The 19907-nt window shown below is 32.5% G+C and overlaps 3 protein-coding genes across 3 annotated transcripts; 1 reads left to right on the plus strand and 2 right to left on the minus strand.

The window, feature by feature from the left end:
• The first annotated feature begins 3121 nt into the window (after nt 1-3121).
• LOC110605368 (prohibitin-3, mitochondrial) lies at nt 3122-7005 on the plus strand. The gene is made up of 3 exons (XM_021743889.2): nt 3122-3498; nt 4010-4541; nt 6754-7005. Exons 1-2 carry the CDS (start codon nt 3187-3189, stop codon nt 4535-4537), a joined length of 840 nt encoding a protein of 279 aa, XP_021599581.1. The 5' UTR covers nt 3122-3186; the 3' UTR covers nt 4538-4541; nt 6754-7005.
• A 1316-nt stretch (nt 7006-8321) lies between these two features.
• LOC110604635 (glyceraldehyde-3-phosphate dehydrogenase, cytosolic) lies at nt 8322-11528 on the minus strand. Its single transcript, XM_021742893.2, has 11 exons — nt 11265-11528; nt 11085-11185; nt 10894-11009; nt 10691-10790; nt 10134-10280; nt 9986-10046; nt 9791-9888; nt 9311-9453; nt 8918-9001; nt 8750-8839; nt 8322-8615 (listed from the first exon to the last, which is right to left on the minus strand). Exons 1-11 carry the CDS (start codon nt 11290-11292, stop codon nt 8570-8572), a joined length of 1014 nt encoding a protein of 337 aa, XP_021598585.1. The 5' UTR covers nt 11293-11528; the 3' UTR covers nt 8322-8569.
• A 1122-nt stretch (nt 11529-12650) lies between these two features.
• Nucleotides 12651-19063, minus strand: LOC110604634 (glucose-6-phosphate 1-dehydrogenase, cytoplasmic isoform). Its single transcript, XM_021742892.2, has 15 exons — nt 18777-19063; nt 18482-18567; nt 17884-17944; nt 17603-17789; nt 16678-16835; nt 16526-16594; nt 16197-16255; nt 15820-15856; nt 15392-15463; nt 14962-15109; nt 14763-14858; nt 13960-14030; nt 13403-13518; nt 13186-13231; nt 12651-13102 (listed from the first exon to the last, which is right to left on the minus strand). The coding sequence occupies exons 1-15, from the start codon at nt 18945-18947 to the stop codon at nt 12935-12937; spliced, it is 1545 nt and encodes a 514-aa protein (XP_021598584.1). The 5' UTR covers nt 18948-19063; the 3' UTR covers nt 12651-12934.
• Nucleotides 19064-19907: the final 844 nt, after the last annotated feature.

A 19907-nucleotide genomic window follows, 5' to 3' on the forward strand; every position in this document is an offset into this window, starting at 1 on the left:
TGTGGAAGGTGGGTGACCTGCATATGCCTGCTTTTTAAAATAATAATGCATTGTTATGTCAACTTTCAGTTTTGTTTATATCATCTTCTTGCTCCCCTCACTCTTCTTTTTTCTCTCCCTTTATCTTCTCTGCTTCCACACTCACTGCTCTTCTCTTTCTCTACCATCATCTCCACATCAAAAATCAAAGTAAATTCTATCTTTCCATTAAAATGTTGGAACTCCATCATAACTGGACCATCTAATTATAAAAATAAAAAGATAATTGTGATCATGATTTATTTCAACCAAAATTTCTATCTAGTCTAAGCAACAATGAAAGGTGGAGCAAGATTTCCAAACTTGTTGTACACATAAGCTTGGAAGGGCCACCAAGTTAATAATTGAAGGGGAAAAGGAAATGGAAAAAGCTTGTAATTCAATGTTAGAAGCTATAGAACAAGGATGGAGGTGACCATTTGTTAAGTTTGGGTAGGTGAATGGGCAACAGGAGCTGGCTTCTACCCATTAAGAGTTCAATGACAATGGGCCCAACTGCATAGTTTCATGAACTTTCTAATTGAATCAGATGAAGCAATATATTACTTGCTTATAACTTTTTATATAGGTCAATTTACATGGAAACAGATGGAACCCATCAGCTAAAAATATTCTTCAGTAAGGGTCTACTCCTGTTCTTCTTGAGAGAATGGCTAGATATTTCAGGAAAAGAAAAATTACTATCTGATATGGCTCGTATTCGGACAATCGAGATTGATTTTGACCATTTTATAATTGGGTAAACAGATGATTTACGATTGGAGGATTGAGTGACGTGGTACTAGATCATCCCTTGAATTTGGTCATTCGCATCGCTGGCGTTGATTGACCGAGTGTATGTTTGATTGACAATAGATAAGATAAAATTCCATCATCAGGAATTTTTTTTATTTTTTATTTACTTACACATCCCCATGCATGGGAGGTTTCATCATTGCATAAATTGAGCAGCATGGCCCTAAATGTCAAAATCTGCAAATCTACGTGGAGTGGCGTTACAGGGGAATCTCCTAGCTTGTTACTGCATTATTTAATTACCAGTAATCTACTGTTAAATTAATCAAACCAGCCATGTGCAATGTTATCACTTTGAAAAAGGAAAACAGTGAAAGAGTCAAGACTACCAATTACTCTAATGAATGCAATCATGCATCAACTGCCTTGATGATGAAAAGGAAAAAGAAAGCAAAAATATAAGAGAAATTACTGGGCGAATAATGATAATAAAGTATATCAATAGATTAATTTTTTATTGATTAACTTGCATATAATAATTTTTCTCTCATAAAAAAATTATAAATTTTTTATTGAATTAGTAAGACACGAATTTTCTTTTTAAACTTGCTTATAATCGATCATAGATTAATTAAATCTTCTTTTCTTACGATCATCCAACGATATGATCGGTAAACAAAAATTGTATTAGATATACGGTTTAATCAAGCCAAACTTTACCACTATAAGTATCATTAATATATAATTCTGAATAAAAAATATAAAATAAAATAGTTTTTGTAAATCGATTTACTTTAATTATTGAAAGAGTTATCTAATATATTATTCTACTTATAACAATTTTTAAAAAACCTATAATTAAACTGTTTTTTCGGTGATTAGCCTTACTTGATTCTTGCTCGATTGTCAGCTTGACAAAATGTTTGAGATGCTCATAGGGGAGAGCTTCAACACTTTTCTTTCCTTCTTAGTTCACTCAACGCAGGAAATTTATCTAGCCTCGAGAATATGGGCATGAACTACATTGGAAGACTTGATTTCTTTTCTAAGTATTGATGTTTTTGGAGGCTCTTTTGCCGGTCCTTGTAGCACATGTTTTTGGTTCATTGTCCTAACTGCCTCCTTAAGACTCATCATGCCTGTCAATGATTTGATGTGGTTCATTGTCAAATCTTCTCCACGCTAGATCTGCTAATGAAGGTTCTAACAATTTTCGTACATATTTTACTGTTTGGTAGCTGAGAATCAAAGAAAAAGAAAATCTAAATTAATTCACAAACTAAAAAATTTTAATAATCTCTCACTTATTTGTATTTTATTAATAATTTTAATTATAAATATATTAGAGTACTTTATTTATTTTTTATTATAAATGTACTCTATATATATATATAGTCTAAATATAATAGGTATTATAATTGCGAACTTTAAAATTTAAGTAATAATTCAAGTAAAATTGTATTAAAAATCGAAATTTAAAGTAAAAGCATACTAAATTGTATTAGAATTAAAAATAAATCACACTTCAAACAAGAAATTTAAACTAAAATTATATTGAAATTTCAATTTGGTATTAATTCCTAGCTAGCCCATAAATCAGAATCGAAATAGTACATCCCTATCAAAAACAAAATACTTAATAATCTTCATTTTTAAAATTGATTTGCAATTTCATTCAATTTTGAAATTCTCTTAAGAAAATTGCGTGTAATCTCACATATCAATATAATTAGGGTTTTGCATTCTTGCAGTTTACATGATGCATAGTGTTTTTTAATCCATAGTAACATTAGGATTTTTGTGGATTTAGTTAATCATGATTTACAAAAAAAAAAAAAAAACAAATCGAGCCGGTGTGTCATGTAAAACCCGTGTACAAGAATTAAAAAATTGAAATATCAATTGTATTAACCTGCGGAATTATATAAATTTTTAAAAATATAATTAATTTTCAAAAATTTAAATTATTATTAAAAATTATAAAAAAAATATATATTAAATTGCCAGAGATCTAATTTTTAATTGTATTTTTTTATTAGAGTTTATAAAAAAATAATTTAAATAATTTTTTATAAAATTATTCATGATTTTATTTTCTTTATAAAATTATTTATTCCAAGGTTAATGGAAATTGGCCGAAACAAAAACAAGACAAAACTTCGCTCCGAATTGGAATCAAGAACGAAAGGTTTCGATCCGTTTCAGCCCAAAACTATTAGGTGCAGGCGTCCAGCCCATCACTCTCTGCGGAAAACGTGGAAGCTCAATTCGTATTCTAAAGCGGGTCAAAACCAACTGATTCTGATCCGACCCACCCGTGTTGCGAGATCATAAACCCCGGTCGCCCCACTAAACCCCAGCAAACCCTTCCTCTTGCTTTTTCATTTTTCCTCTCACAGCAATATTGTCGCCATGGGCAGCAGCCAAGCAGCGGTTTCATTTCTAACCAATCTCGCACGCGCCGCTTTCGGTTTGGGCGCTGCAGCCACCGCCCTCAACGCCTCGCTTTACACTGTCGATGGAGGACAACGTGCTGTGTTATTCGACAGGTTTCGTGGAGTTATCGACACCACTATCGGTGAAGGGACACACTTTCTGATCCCATGGCTGCAGAAGCCCTATATCTTCGATATTCGTACCCGGCCCCATACTTTCTCCTCCGTCTCCGGTACTAAGGATCTCCAGATGGTCAATCTCACTCTCCGTGTGCTCTCGCGTCCTGATGTAATAATCCTCTCTCTGTAAATCTTGTTTGGTATACGCAAGGGGTACATTTATTATATTTTACTCATTATTCGATTTTTGAATTTATGGGCCTTTTGCTACATGTATTTTTTTTAAGAGAAATTCTGTTGTTTTCTTTGTATTTGACATGCATTTTGATAGTAATGCTCATTTCTTTGGCTCTCAGGTGGATTTCTTACTCTTTTTTCCCCGGATTTATTTGTTTTGGGATTAATTTTTAGCGACAAAGAGAAAATGAATTTAGTCTGTGCCTATTATTTAGTTAGATTATTCCACTTTATGAACTGGGAGGTATATGATTATGGAAACTGAGGGTGAATGTGCCCATCATAGATGAATGCAACTGCTGTTATCTGTTATGTTCCCGTAATTTTATATTATCGTCTTCATCTAGATTATTTATTGAATTACAAATTTTAGGCCATGAATATTTATAGAGATTTATCAGTTTGGGAACAATTGTCTTACAAAATTTTGACTTTTGAGCAAGGTATCACAATTGCCATATATCTTTCAACACCTTGGTCTTGAGTATGACGAGAAGGTGCTTCCCTCAATTGGCAATGAGGTTTTGAAGGCTGTGGTTGCACAGTTCAATGCTGATCAGCTCCTCACTGAACGTCCCCACGTGTCAGCTTTGGTTCGGGAATCCCTTATCAGGCGTGCAAGGGACTTCAACATTGTGCTAGATGATGTGGCAATCACCCACCTGTCTTATGGGGTGGAGTTCTCTAGGGCTGTGGAGCAGAAACAGGTGGCACAGCAGGAAGCAGAGAGGTCCAAGTTTGTCGTCATGAAGGCTGACCAGGAGAGGAGAGCTGCAATTATCAGGGCAGAAGGTGAGAGTGAAGCTGCCCATCTGATCTCAGATGCAACTTCAAAGGCTGGTATGGGATTAATTGAACTGAGGAGGATCGAGGCATCAAGAGAGATTGCTGCAACTCTGGCGAAGTCACCCAATGTAGCATACCTTCCTGGTGGAAACAACATGCTTATGGCACTTAATGCAAATCGTTGAATAGGTAATCTCCGTGTCATGTATTTCAGTATTTGGGTGCTTGAATTTGCTTGCAGGAGCTGGATAGTAGGTTGTTGTTTGCTTTAAATGTTTATTATTGCTACTCTATTTATGCATTGAAAATGGAATAGAAATGACTCTCTTTGATGAGTATGGATTACAATTACAATTGCATCTAATTCTAAAGGAACATTTTCAGGTCCTTTTGCATTGTTTGTGTGAAATTGTAGCACTTAGTTCATTTAGTCTGTGATTAGTACATTTTACATTTTAACCGCTCTTTTTTTGTTAGATCTTGAACATTCAGAAATTGATAAATTAAAACTATCTGGCTGCATAAGCTTGCTCCTATATTTTACTCTTTGAAACATTAGAAATTTGCTATTTTGCATTGGCAATTTGGTGTAATTGTTTAGAGCCTCAGATTATAGACTTAGTTTCTAGATTTTGTAGAGCTTTCTTGCTTGCTTGCAGCATACCACTTCATCAATCAACTTGTGGATCTTATTATGTGGAATCTACCTAATTTAGCTTTTTAACAAATTTCGACTATGGATAGGTTATTTTAGACCCGTTAAAAAATGTTGGAAAATTTGGCCTTCTGACTTAGATCAGCATCTTAGCAACGCAAGCATCAAACCTATAACAAATTAACAATTCTTTCCTGAATGGGATGATAAATTCAGTTACGACTTATAAGTTGACCTATTAAATAAAAGAAGCTGCATTGGCAATCATGAATTCCACCCATTGCTTGATCAATGGATATTATTGAAAAGTGATAAGGTAAGTTTTAGACAATGAATATCTCAAGTTCCTGTCCTGGAAGATGCTGTGTTGAGACATTGAATTTTCAGGCTGATCGCTTTATTGCTATTTACAAATCATTTATTTTGTTACAAAACATCATTTCCTTAGTGAGACAGGTTGCAAAGGATTGAAGCATCCCAGTATTCAGTTAAATAGGTTCATTTTTTCAAAAATATTATGGTCTCTGTATTTTTTCTTTTTGATTAATTCATTATAGTTGGAGCATTTGCATGAAGTCCTATTTGAATTGCTCTATTTGCATCATTCATTCGTTTAATACATTTGTATGTATTTTTTTGTTCATTTGTAACGAAGTCATTTGCTTAGTGTATAATAAAGCTGCATTTAAGTCAAATCTGATATCACTAGGGCTTTGAACAAGTTTATAGTTCCAATTTATCATTTATGTGCAGTTACTTTTTAAGTTGACAAGGACCTGGTTGGTGTTATGATACATTGCTGATTTCTTCTTGCATCCAAGAGATTTTACTTGCACATTTGACTTGTCCTGAATTTTGTTTGAATAATATAAGGTGAAATCAAGAATGAAAGGTTATGTAGAGGCTTCTTCAAAAGGAAAAAACGTGGGATTTTTAGAGGATAGCTCTCTGAGCCTTTCTTTTTTTTTTTTTCTTGCATTAATATAGATAAACTACAATTTAGTCTCTATAGTAAATTTGATATATTAGTCCTTGTTTTAAAAGGCAGATTAGTCCTTATAATTTAAGAAACCAACAAATCAGTGCTTCTAATGAAAAAATGCAGCCAGAATTCCTTTACCTTGTGTTTGGGTAGTAGAATTTGAAGTATGAGATTTGAATTTGATAAAACTATATGTTTGGTTTAATTGATTAGAATGATGAATATATACTATAACTTATAAATATGGAGAACTTAACAAAAGTGTTATTTCAAATCCATTTTAAAAAGCTCTTAATAAATAAAATAATGCAACTTGGAATCCATGATTTGTTACTAATGTATACTAAAACTAAGATTAAATCCTCAATTTCAAATCTCAGCATACAAACATAATTTCTTTTTTCACGATTTAGGCCCTATTTCATATATTCTAACAATTTAGTCTATGTAATTTAAATACATACGGCAAGTTAGTCTTTGAATAGATAATACAATAATGGTGATTTAACTGTATTTTTTATGATTGGGACTAATTTATTAGTTTTTAGAAGTAGGCTTTTGAATGTATAGTAACTAATTTGAACTAAATTTTAGTTTACTGTAAAAGTTATTGCATTGTGCCCTTTTTCACGACAGATAAGTGCTTCACTGTTACCATACTCGCCATTCTACCTAATCTGAAGTCAGTCAACTCCTACTTGTATCTTTTTTTAGTATTTGGGTGCTGCTTCTTGATTTCAATTTTTTTTGTTCTTTCCTTGCAGAGAGTATTTGGGGTTTGCGACGGCAATAACCAGATTGTGAATTGCTGAAGTAGCATTTGCTTTGTTCTAGAAATTTTTTGAGATTACAGATCAGAAGTTTAGCATTTAGAAAGTTGTTGATTTTTATGTTTAAAGGCAAACAGAAGACTTTGTTTTATTCTAAAGCTAAGTTGTACCCTGTTATAACTGTGGAAGATGGATTTCAATAACTTGTGTTGAATATACTGAATGAATCTTTGACGTTCCAATTCATTCATGAATCAGTCACACATATCAGTAATACATCAAGACATCTGATGATCAGAGTTCATTTGATGATTACTAACTCTCAGCCTAATGAAAATTTTCCTCATTACAGGTTGCGCGAGTGATATTACATCCTGTATAATATGGGTATAAGACATCTGATGATCAGAATTCATTTGATGATTACCAACTCTCAGCCTAATTAAAATTAGGCATTAGCCTATTGAATCTCAAATTTTAATCGAGTTTGTGAATGACACGTGATTAATTTGTTTGCAATAGTTGATCTGGAGCTGTAGGAGATTTGTACGTTGTTCCATTCTGCTCTGAAAAATTGACTGTCGAGGGCAAATTTTTCCCATCTTTTCTTTTGGCGGAGTCCTTGTTATGAAGGAAATGTCTTGAGAGAAGCATCAATCGTTTCTTGTATTTTAAGTATCATCTTATCATCTCATGAAATCATAGGGATCTTTTAAATACCTCATAATGTTTGTTATTTTTTTTAGTTATTTTAAAATTATAATTCATTTTCTTTTTTACACTATAAAAATATATAGAATAATTATTATAATCTTATTTAATTTTATTTTATTTTCAAAAAAAATTTAAAATATCACTTAACATTTAATATTTTTTTGTTATATAATTTTTGCCCATTTTTTTCTTTTTTTAATTATTTTAAAATTTTTATTTATTTTATTGTTTTTACACTATAATATATAAATTGATGGTTATAATTTTACTTTATTTTATTTTATTTTTAATAAATTTTAAAAAATATTTTTTAATATTTAATAAAATTTAATATTGTTAAAATAGATATAATTAGAAAGTTAATAAAAAAATTTATGTGAAAAAGTTAAAGAAAAAATTAAAATTTAATGTTTTTATGATAAATATAAAGAAAAAATTAATAAAAATATTATAAAATTATGAAATAGAGAGAAATTCATTTAAAAGGGATTAACATACTTACAATTACACTATTTAATATCAATAAGCTCGATAGCTTTGGACTTGTAAATTTGACTTAAATTTAATCATTGAATCAACTTACAAATTAAGCTTGAATTTAATCCATAAACACATTTATGAGCTCAACCAAAATGAATATTAACAAGTTCGAGTTATAACTTGGTGTGCTCAAGCATCGGTTAGCTCCTAAGCAACTTATTACTTCCTTCCTATACTAGCATGGAACGGTCAAGGCACAAATGAAATAGTACATGGGAACATTTAACATTTCCATCCAAACCACAATATAAATCCTTCACACTCAGAAAGGAAAAGCTATTTTAATTAATAAAAAGACAAGACGAAAATAAATAAATTGAGATAATTGTATTAACTTTCCAATTCCAAATAACGGATACAAGGCAAGGGGAAATGCAAACCCCAGCGGAAAGTTAAAATCAAACCACATGATATTAAAAAAGCTAAGTCCCAAAAATTAAAAGGTTCCTCGGCTCAATTATTCCCAAAACACCTTTTCTGGGTTCATTGTAAACTGCATCCTAAGCCGGAAAGGAGTAGGTCCCACATCAAGTGATTACTCCTAACTATGAGCTGCTTATTGGGCAGAGGCTATGTGGCAGATCAAGTCAATCACCCGTGAACTGGCAGAAAATAGAAATAAACATGTAAGCTCAGCAAGAAGCAAAGAGCTTTTGATAAACAGAATCTTCAAAATACTCTATGATAACCAGTACACAACTAAGAAACAAAACAGCTCCTAGAAATTGCAAATTACCTGTAACCCCATTCGTTGTCATACCAAGAGACAAGTTTCACAAAGTTGTCATTCAATGCAATTCCAGCCTTGGCGTCAAAAATGCTTGACCTGCAGAATGCAGCCATAACAAATGTAAGAATAAGCTATCATAAAATGAAAATCAAATGAGGGAAGAAAACTACTCACCTATTGTCACCAACAAAGTCAGATGACACAACATCATCTTCAGTGTAACCAAGGATTCCTTTCATCTTCCCCTCAGATTCTTGCCTGTATAAACAGCCAGATGAAAGGTTAAGGTGGCTACCAGACAATCATAGATAATCTTCCTCAAGAATCTTACTCTACAACTTGGGCGAAGCAATCACTGTAAGGAACATAGCATGCCTAGCAACTTTGCTTCAATTTTAATTGCAACCAAAGCAATTAGGTGTCTTATCACCCAACTAGATGATTAAGAAGAATCAAGCCTGATTCTTTACCCTTCTTTTTCTTTTTTGAAAGTAATAAGAAATTTCATAAAAACTTCAACAGAAGTCTGGACCAGAAATTGAAAAAGAAAAAGATTCTGATCCTTACTTGATAGCTGCTTTAATCTCATCATAAGTGGCCTTCTTCTCAAGTCTCACAGTGAGGTCAACCACTGATACATCAACAGTGGGAACACGGAAAGCCATTCCAGTCAACTTTCCATTGAGAGCAGGCAGAACTTTCCCTACAGCCTAAACAATTAGGAAAAGGAAACTCGTCAGAAGGCAATGTTTGATGCTAACGATACTAAACAGAGAAGCACGTTAGTTCCTTATTAAAATCAAGGAATTGCTGTACAGGTGTAGTTAGCCAGTATAAGTGTATGATGTATTGATCATTACAAAAGATTAGTAAGCAGTGGCACATCCATATATATATGAAGGATGAAGATAAAGGTTTCTTTTGTACTTTTCTGAACAGCAGGGTAGTAGTAAATAATAAATCCAGCAGAGTATGCAAAAAAGCAAGCTTATTGTTAACATTTAGAAGACAGTCGCAGGTCTATAAAATGATGCTGGTTATTCGTACCTTAGCAGCTCCAGTGCTGCTAGGAATGATATTGAAGGAAGCAGCTCTACCACCTCTCCAGTCCTTCATTGATGGTCCATCAACAGTCTTTTGTGTGGCTGAAAAACATTTAAAAAAGGAAAATAAAATAAAATTGAAATTCAATGAATGAATTTCATATTTTAGTTCCATTACACATAACTGTTGAATACTTACCAGTAATGGAGTGGACAGTAGTCATAAGGCCCTCAACAATACCGAACTTATCATGAATAACCTGCAAGCATAATAGTAATGGTAATAAACTTAAATTCTAAATTATGAAACAACAGTTGATAAGATTCAGAAACAAAGGAGAACCTACCTTAGCCAAAGGAGCAAGACAGTTGGTAGTGCAGCTAGCATTGGAGACAATGTTAAGATCAGGCTTGTAATCCTTCTCATTGACACCCACCACAAACATGGGAGCATCCTTGCTGGGGGCAGAAATAATTACCTTCTTTGCACCACCCTAAGACCATATAATAAAAACAATTATTTTTCAAATACATTACAAGAAGAAATATTTAATTAAGCTCTCAGAATAATGAGGAAGTATTCAAAAGTCTTTAAAGATGGTTGGTTGTAGCAAATAATTGAAAAGCAGAGGAAATTTGAAAACGTTAAAAAACTTAAAAATCACAAACAAAAAGGATTGATTCTATCAATAAGAAAAATGTTCTGCAAAATTCTTGGCAAAAAGATGTTGTTTTCCTACCCCTAACATCATGTACAACTACTTTTGTTCCATTATCTTATTTTGATTTAGAAGGCACAAGGCCATTAATGAATCAAACTGAGACCACGAAAATGAATAACAATTAAATATGCATTCAATCATATCATAGAAACCCATACATATACAGAATCAATCACACACACCTTCAAGTGGGCAGCGGCTTTGTCCTGGTCAGTGAAAACTCCGGTGGACTCGACCACATATTCAGCACCAGTCTGACCCCAAGGAATCTCCTCTGGATTTCTAATCAAAATTGAACCAATACATTTAAAACATAATTACATAACTAAATAATGAACAAATCACAAAAAGAAAGGAGAAGAAAATTGTATCATCCAAACAATACCTGACGCCAAAAACAGTGACCGCCTTGTCACCAAAGAGAAGAGTCTTCTCATCTTTAACCTTAATATCATGGTGCTTCCATTGTCCATGAACGGTGTCGTATTTGAACATGTAGGTCTGCAAACACCACAGAAGGAAAATGACATTAAATTAAGAGCCATGCATGCAAATAGAACATATAGTAGTACGGACCATGTAATCGGTGGTGATGAAAGGGTCGTTAACAGCGACGAGCTCAACGTCGTCTCTCTGCAATGCAACTCTAGCAACCAAACGACCGATCCTTCCGAACCCTAAGCAAACCAGATGGATTTGAATTCACAAAACTGAAAATGGAAATGAGAAATGAAGAAGAAAGTGTGAGTGTCATACCATTGATACCGATCTTAATCTTGGCCATTGTTTGTAGCAGAGATCTGAGGCTGAAAAGAGAAATGGAAGTGGAGTGGTGGTATTGCAGAGAGTGGTTATTGTTGGGTTTATATATAGATACCTGGAGGAAGCAGGCGAAGAGGGAGACAGTGACCGGTGAGCGGAGTTATCCAAGTTTGGGGACCATAAGACAGTGACCGTTGATCTCGAGAGAAGTGGTTGGATCACATGATCCTCTCGTCGGTTCACGGGATCATCGGTTTAGAATCGGTAAAAGTATGATTTGAATTTACATTTTCTTTTTTTAGATAGTATTGTATTCAATGACAATAACTTTAAAAAAAAATTCAACCTAAATTTTGAAAAAATCAAATAAATCAAATCTAATTTAAGTTTATTTTTAAAATTCGAAAGATATATAGATAATATTTAAAATCACGTTAGTTTAAGCAAAATCAAATATAGATGATATGTGATTCAAATTTAAGAGTTCATATTCTTCTGAATTTATCTGTTCCTATTTATTTTTATGATAATTAGTGTCTATCAAAATAATATAATGCATAGAAATATTATGATTATTTTTTAACATTATTATTTTACGTTAGTAAAATAGTATACAATCAAACTGAATATTTAATTTTAATTTTTAAGTGATATGATAAAAATAAAATTGAATTACAATTGATCAATTGAAAAAAAATAAAGTGATTGGTGAAATCTTGATAAAAAATTGAGATTTATAATGTTCATCTGATTAAATTTTTTTTAAATAATTTTATTTTTGAGTGTCAGATTATAATTTATTTTAAATGAGTAGTGTGATATATTATGCATAACTCAAATTAAAATTGAATTTAATAGCCAAAAATTAGAAAACAAGGGAATTTAATAGTCAATAAAAAATATTTTTTAATTAAAAGAATTTTTAATTTATTAAAAAGAATAAAGTGTAGTCTTATTAAGACTATTAAATTTTTTATACATAATTTATTAACATTCTTTCATTTTAATATTACAATTAAACAATAAGACATTATTATTTTTCTTAAAAATATTTTTATTACAAATAAACAATAAAAAATTATTATTTTTTTAAAAAATATTTTCATCTAAAATTTTTACAATTATATTCAAACAACTCTCTTAAAAAATTCAATAAATAAAACCTCAAAAAGCAAACCTCCTTACGAAATTTTATAAAATCATGCCTCCTTTGGAGTTTTTTTGAATTATAAGGAGTCAATTTCTTTCAATTCTGGTGCTCTAAAATCTGTAATGTTTTTATATTAACAACTAAATCGTTTTTGAATCATCATTTTCAGTTTAGGTCACCAAAACTATCGATATTATGCTCAGCAATTTTGCATGATTCTATTCAGAGTTCAGAATAACAAAACAGCCTTCAAGGGATCATATTCAAATTTCCTCTTAATGAACCAAATACTTGATAAATCCTTCAACTCCACGCTTATTTCACTAATTTATTCTGCTGGATACTTATTATACAAACTACAACAGATTTTGTTGTCCGGGTGGCAGTAGATCAAGCTTAATTAGATGAAATTCTCTCAACAAACTAACTACAAGCAGAAGGCTCTGTTTGTTGAAAACCCTGACCTGGATGACAACTAGATAAAGGATTATCCATAGCTGACCACTCTGCATTTCTATAGCGTGGGAGGAATCCAGATATATCCATGCGTTTGAACATAACCAGCTTTTGCCAGAAGTTCATCTGCTTGTGCAGGACCTCGGCTGCCTGGTTCATATGGGATCGGCTTCATTTCACCACTGTCAATCCTATGCAGAAGTGGTGTAAAGATCTCCCATGCAGCCTGACGATTGAAATGGTACAACCATCAAACTTTGAACTACATCATTTCAGTCAAATAATATAGTCTTGTTGATATAACTTTACCTTCAACTCATCTCTGCGAACAAAATGCTGCTGATCACCTCTTATTCTGCAAAATCAAATTCCATTCTCATTATTAGTGTTGTATAATTGCACTACAACCGTACAACTATAATCTTTATCTTCGTGTTTTAGCATATAACAGCCCTTCTATGTTACATTGAAATTCAAGGCATCTTTATGGTCGCACAATAAAAGCAACATTAGTTAGGAAGCATACGTGTCAAGGATCAAGCGTTCATAAGCCTCTGGAATGGTAACCCCTTGATATCGTTGCCTGTATGATAAGTCCAGTTCACTTTGAGCAGTTGCCATCTCTAGTCCAGGCTGCTTGACCTGCATGAAAAGTTGGAGAATAAATACAAAGATTGATCAATTTTGTCTAGTTATCCTCTTCATAGTAAAAATTCCATCAAAATTAATTTATCTTATATAGGGTGGGACACATTGTTAGTTTTCTTGAAAGAATGGATGATGTTGTGTTTCAAGAAACACAATCATTTATTTGATTTTTAATCCACATCTGGTAGCGAGTAAATGACAACAGTATAAGAATAGGCACAGTGATGAATGCGAGTGAGACCCAGTTGTGGCAACCTAATACTTGAGACTTTAATTTTCTGTTACAGCTCAAATTTAGGAACATATAGTAGGACAAGTTTCTAGAACCATCCCATAGAACATCTACCGCTCAAGCATTCCAGAGACAAAACAAACATGTAGTTCTGGATTTAAAAAAAAGAAAGAAGCATAGCATAAAATGCCACTCACACATACCGTAAGTTTCATGTAGATAGCTTCTGAGGGTTGCAGGCGTATTACAATCTCATTTCTTCCTTGCTTTTTGCCTAAATCATAAGACACAAGCCAAGCAATTAAAGAACAAGGAATACAATATAGCCAAAAACACATGCAAGTCTTTGTAAAGAACACCAAAGCAGCGATATTCGGTCATCCATGTAAAAGAGTTTGAGATAAACACTGATTATAATGCATCAAGTTTGGTTTGTTTAGTAAACAAACTAATTTGAGCCGAGCTTTTATTGAGTCTAATCTCGAATAGTTCACGAACAATTTAACTTACAATTATAGAAAGTTTTAGTTTAAAATTAATAAGTTTAAAACTAAAATTACTAAGAGTGTAATCAAAGTATACAGAACTGAATTTTAGAAAATTTAGATTTGGATCATGAAAATATATCTAAGCTTTGAGCTCAATTCTCTTATTACATTGAACTCAATATCAACATGCTTAATGAGCCTATTTACGAGCTAGTTCACAAGTCTGCTCATAAACTTGAAAACAAGTTGAGCTCACGAGTTTTAACAAGCTGAATACTATAGAGCTCAAATTTGGCTAGTTTACTAAATAAATCTAAAAATTAAGTCCAAACTTGACTCAATTAGAAGTTGAGTTGAGTTTAGTCAAGTTTTTATCGAGCCAAACCTCAAATAGTTCACGAATATCGTGATTCATTTACACCCCTATTTTCGATATTCAGATTAAATTGTTGCTTGCTACAACCAAATATCACATGAGAAGCCTAGTAATGTAGAATTCTAAAATTCTAGTGTCTTACACTTGAATATATCACCAGGAGCATCCTTAAATTGAACTCGTATCTCTGCCTTTCTCGAGCTTAAGGCTTTTCCTGCCTTTAGAATAAAAGGAACGCCTGAAAGCAAACCGTACAGTTAGTAACTAGAGCAAATTGAAATCAGGATTTTGCTTTGATCAATCTGATATGCAACAAGTACATATAACAAGGTAAATATTACCTTCCCATCTTTCATTATGTATGTGCAGAATAACAGTCGCAAATGTTGGGGTATTTGAATTGTTAGGGACTGTTGGATCATCCCTATAGCCTTCATACTGTCCAAGCACAACATCTTCATCTTTGATTGGAAGTACTGATTGAAGAACCTGAATTTCACCAAGAAATTAGAATTGGCATTAAATGGATATATTTAGGACCTATTAGCATCAAACTCTGAAGGTAGATGAAGTATCTTCAAAAGAGTTTAATATTCAAAGTCTTTGGAAAATCCATACAGTTAAATCCACAAAAGTTCTTGTAATCCCTAATGGAACCAACCTCTTGGTCAGGATCCACTAGTACTGGATGGGATCTCAGGCCACCATATTGAAAGATGTAAAATATAAGGCTGCTGATACTTTCAGTTAGACAAGGGAAATAATACACACCTTCACTTTCTCATCTCGGATGTGCTCCGGTTTTAGAGAGACTGGTCTCTCCATGGCAACTAGGCAAAGAACCTGAAGTCCATTTAGAAAAGTATCAAATCAATTAGGCAAAAGAGAGTTTCTCTGTTTTTCATTATCTTCTTCTTCCCTTTTTTGGCTCTTGCATGACACAGTTGGAAAAAGGAATTATAGCATACTGGGATATTGTCCAACAGAAGACTTGGTCTCAAGTTTTTATGAGTTATCTACCCAAGAAAATCCAAGCACACAGTTTAGTTGTTTTCCATAACGCAAAAAATTGTATGATGTTCTGATATCCATACACTCCAAAAAAAAAAGGTTTCTCCTATATTCATTATGACTCACACATTCAAATAAAGCATTACTAAGTTATATTTCAGTTTAATATTATGGGCTATGGCCCTCACCTGCAATAGGTGGTTTTGAATAATATCACGGATAATTCTGCAGGGAAAAAAGAAAAAGGTAATTAATCATGTCAACTTCTCAAATTTCTAAATATACAAGGTAAAAAGATCAACGACATATGTATCCAGAAAAAAGTCAAACAATATAAATTATTTTTTCAAAAATAAAGCAAATATATGACAGTAAATTAAGTTGCAAATGTATAATCTCCATATTTGTTGTGAATATATAGATTTAAGTTACATTCTGAAATATTTAAAAATGGGCCTCAACAATGCAAATCTAAATATAACATTAAAGTAAACAACCATGCTTAGGAGAATCCACAATTCTTTGCTAAGAGATAATCTGGGAAGCAATCATTAATAGAGCATACCCATATTCATCAAAATAACCACCACGTCCTTCAGTTCCAAAATCCTCCCGGAACACAATCTGCCACAAATATGATCCAAGAAAGATGGCAGATTAAGATTTATGAAAATGTTATTGCTATAATAATCACAGATACACTAACAAATAAGACTCCCATTCAAGTGCAGATACAATCATCGACAATTATAAATTGATAGCTATGAAGCATGAACCAAATCCTAATATTATCAGCATCAATATGTCTATATATATTTATTTGGTACACGCAGAATAATTGTACTGCCTTTTTGAACAAGTTTAGAACAAACTGACTAGATGAAAGATTCTCACTTGAACGTTGTCGATGTTGTCACGATTCCAAAGAGGTAGAAAGAGACGATTTGCAAAACGAACTACCAACTAAAAAATTCAAGCAACAAAGAGATAAATCAGTGTTTGAAACCAAGATGATCAAAGATAAAGAATTTATTTGCACATCTTACCATATTCTGCACCAATTCTTTTCCCAAATAGTGGTCAATGCGGTAGATTTGTGGTTCCTTGAACAACTCTCCAATCTGAGCACTAAGTCGTTCTGAAGATTCCAAATCCTTGCCAAAGGGCTTTTCAACTACAATCCTAGTCCAGCCACCGAGATCAGCTGGAAAGAATCACAAGCAAGACACTCATAAAGCTCAAGATTAGATGTTCTGGAGTTTCAGGGACCATAAGATGCATGCATACAACTCTGGTGATTAAATTTAAATTGTTTGACCATGACCTCCATCTTAAGAGAAACATGGTTTTCATTGCAAACCTGTAATATGTGACCATGCTATGCTTATCATGGAAGACCAAAACAATAAAAGAGAATCATAGATAACATAGCGAAGAAATTCAAAGGCATCATCATTATATTTGCTAATGCCCAGTCAAATATCCGTCATCTAATAATTACCATCTCTGTCATATATATCTAAATATCATGTAAAGAGAAGTTCCTGAATGTTGTTCTCCTCGTAGTTCTCATATTTAACTATAATAGAAAAATATCAAGTAGCTGTACAAGTCAATACATTTTTACAGTCTTATTTGTTGATATCTGGCATTACCCCGAATTCCAGGAAATAATTTCCAACTGAATTTTGCTATTTTAACCAAACAAGACAATAATTATCCTAGAAAATATTTTAGTATACATATATATATTACCCTTAAGGGTGATTTAGGAATTGAGTAAATAAATTTCAATTCTGAAATTAAACCAAATAGAAATTATATGGAATTCAATTGAATTCTGTAGTTTAAGTTCTATCAAACCAAATAGTGAAATTCATTTGAAATGAATTATATCTGGAATTCAATTGAATTCCACATGATTCTAAACATAGAATTGAACTAAACACTATGTAAATCAGCAAAACTTACATTTATTCATGCAACATTTTTTTATCATCTTGCAGACAGTTGGATATACTGATGGTGGAAGTGCAAAATAAAATAGTCTACGAGATGATCCTTCTGCACTATTTTTGGCTAACTCATGCTCTGAAATTTCCTTATCCAACTGCTGAAATCCCTTCTCAGTATCATAAGAACCGCTTACATATTTGATCTACAAGTTTGCAAAAGCATCAGGACATTACCAATGAAGACAGACATGCAGAAAAATACAAGAAGAAAACAATGTAGAAGAAGACTGAACGAACCAACTGTAAGAACTTAGATACATCTTCTGAGTGATCAGGTGAAGCATCTTTGCAAAGATATCTGCAATTATTTATCAACGCAAATTAAATCCTATCGTTTGAAATAGTCGTCTATATTTGAAAATTGACATTTCAAAAACACAACTGAAGAGAGCTGATAAAAGGATTGAGTTACATGGACGTTTATAAGGAAAATATTATACTACTGAAAATGACAGATGATCAAACATAATGTCACAAAGTAACAAATAACTTAAAAACAGCAAGCAGCTGTCATTAAGTACAGCTTTCTTCTTCCTTTTACGGCCACCTGCTTGTTAGGTGCAGGGAGAAAGACAAACTGAAAACAAGGAATCATCAATAAGAGCTTTTTTTTCTTTCCTTGGCCATTACGTATGATATTGTTAAAAAGCAAACTAATCACTCAAACAATGTTAAGTTCCATTTCGTCCGAGTATCAAACAAAAATCTTGACATTGTGTTGGGCATTTTATCGCCCATTTAGCAACATTGTAGTATTTGTATCAACTAGTCCATTTTGTCAACATGCAAATGGGAAGAAAGACACATGAACGAATGAAATGGCAAGAAATCTCACCCACAAATACGCTTTCTAAGCTCCTCATCTGAAATCTTAGTCCTTGCATATCCAAAAATGTGGACTTCATTCGATTGCAGAAATCCCTGCAAACTCAATCTTAAGCTAATCATTATCCCAAAAAAAAGGGCACATCTCCAGATAAATAGAAGAATCATGTTCGTCAAGTAGACCGTCTTCAACATCAATTAGCGAAGACAATTGAATAGTAGAATAAGAATAGCATTACATTTCCAAATCCAAACGAAGAAAAACACCCTAGAAGAGAACCCTAATTCTTGTCACAAAACTACACCTGCCGGTAAAGATTGAAGAGAGCAGGAAAAGTTTTCTTCTTGGCAAGATCACCAGAGGCACCAAGCACAATAATTGAGAGGCATCCAGTTTCAGGGACGTTCTCGTATCCTTTAGAAAATGAATCGCTTCCACAACTAGATTTCTTCATTAGCCACTGACCGGAAGCCATTTTCTACTTCTTTACACAGTCTTCCAAACAAGAATTGGCTTCCTCAAATATATAAAGCAGTGGAGAAGTAAGCTTCCCTTGATCTGCTTTGGCCTAACAAAATGAGAGATTCTTGTTTCACGCGAACTCCCTGTGCTTCCTATTATTTCAACATGTGCCCACATCTGCATAAAACTATTTCAATTGAATACCTCCAATTGTGGATTTTAATAGATACATTGAACTTAATTTATGATATTTATCTTATGTTATTCTACTTTTTTATCATATATAATTCAAACCTCAGAACGTATTAATTCAAATTTTCATTGTTAATATATTTTTACTTTTTAAATAAATTATGTAATATAAATTAGATATTACAAAACTTTGGAATTCTTTTCTTTTATATATATAATTTATTTTTTAAAATTAAAATACTATAAATATGAAATACAGTAAATATATAGATAAATTGTTAAGTAAAAATATAATTGATTGGTGAATTAATGAAGGTGTTTATAATCTCATAATATATGTAACTTTTTAATTTAAAAATAATTTAAATTTTGTGTTTCAAATGTATTATTTTTTTGGTGTCATGAAGTATTTTATAAATTTCCTTTTAGCATTGCTAATAACCCATTAAATATCGGATGTAGAAAAGAAAATGGAAAGGAATTGAAAATTATAATCTAAAGTCAAAACATAAATGTAAAATCATCAAAGGCGAAGGGCACAAATGCAAATACAAAAAATATTAATACGAGGAAGGTGGCCTTGGGTGCCAATTGGAATTCGGGCGCCGTTGGGGTTCCCACCAATTCAGAATAACTGCAATAAAAGTTATAATCAGGTGTTCTAAGGATCACTGGAAGAGGATACTTTGCTCTTATCCTATTTCACATCAAACGCGATTTGACAAATTGGACAGCCAGATTGGAAATAAGGAGAGTGATGCGACCGATGTTGACCAAGAGA

This window comes from Manihot esculenta, chromosome 17 (assembly GCF_001659605.2).
Source record: "Manihot esculenta cultivar AM560-2 chromosome 17, M.esculenta_v8, whole genome shotgun sequence".
NCBI lineage: Eukaryota > Viridiplantae > Streptophyta > Magnoliopsida > Malpighiales > Euphorbiaceae > Manihot > Manihot esculenta.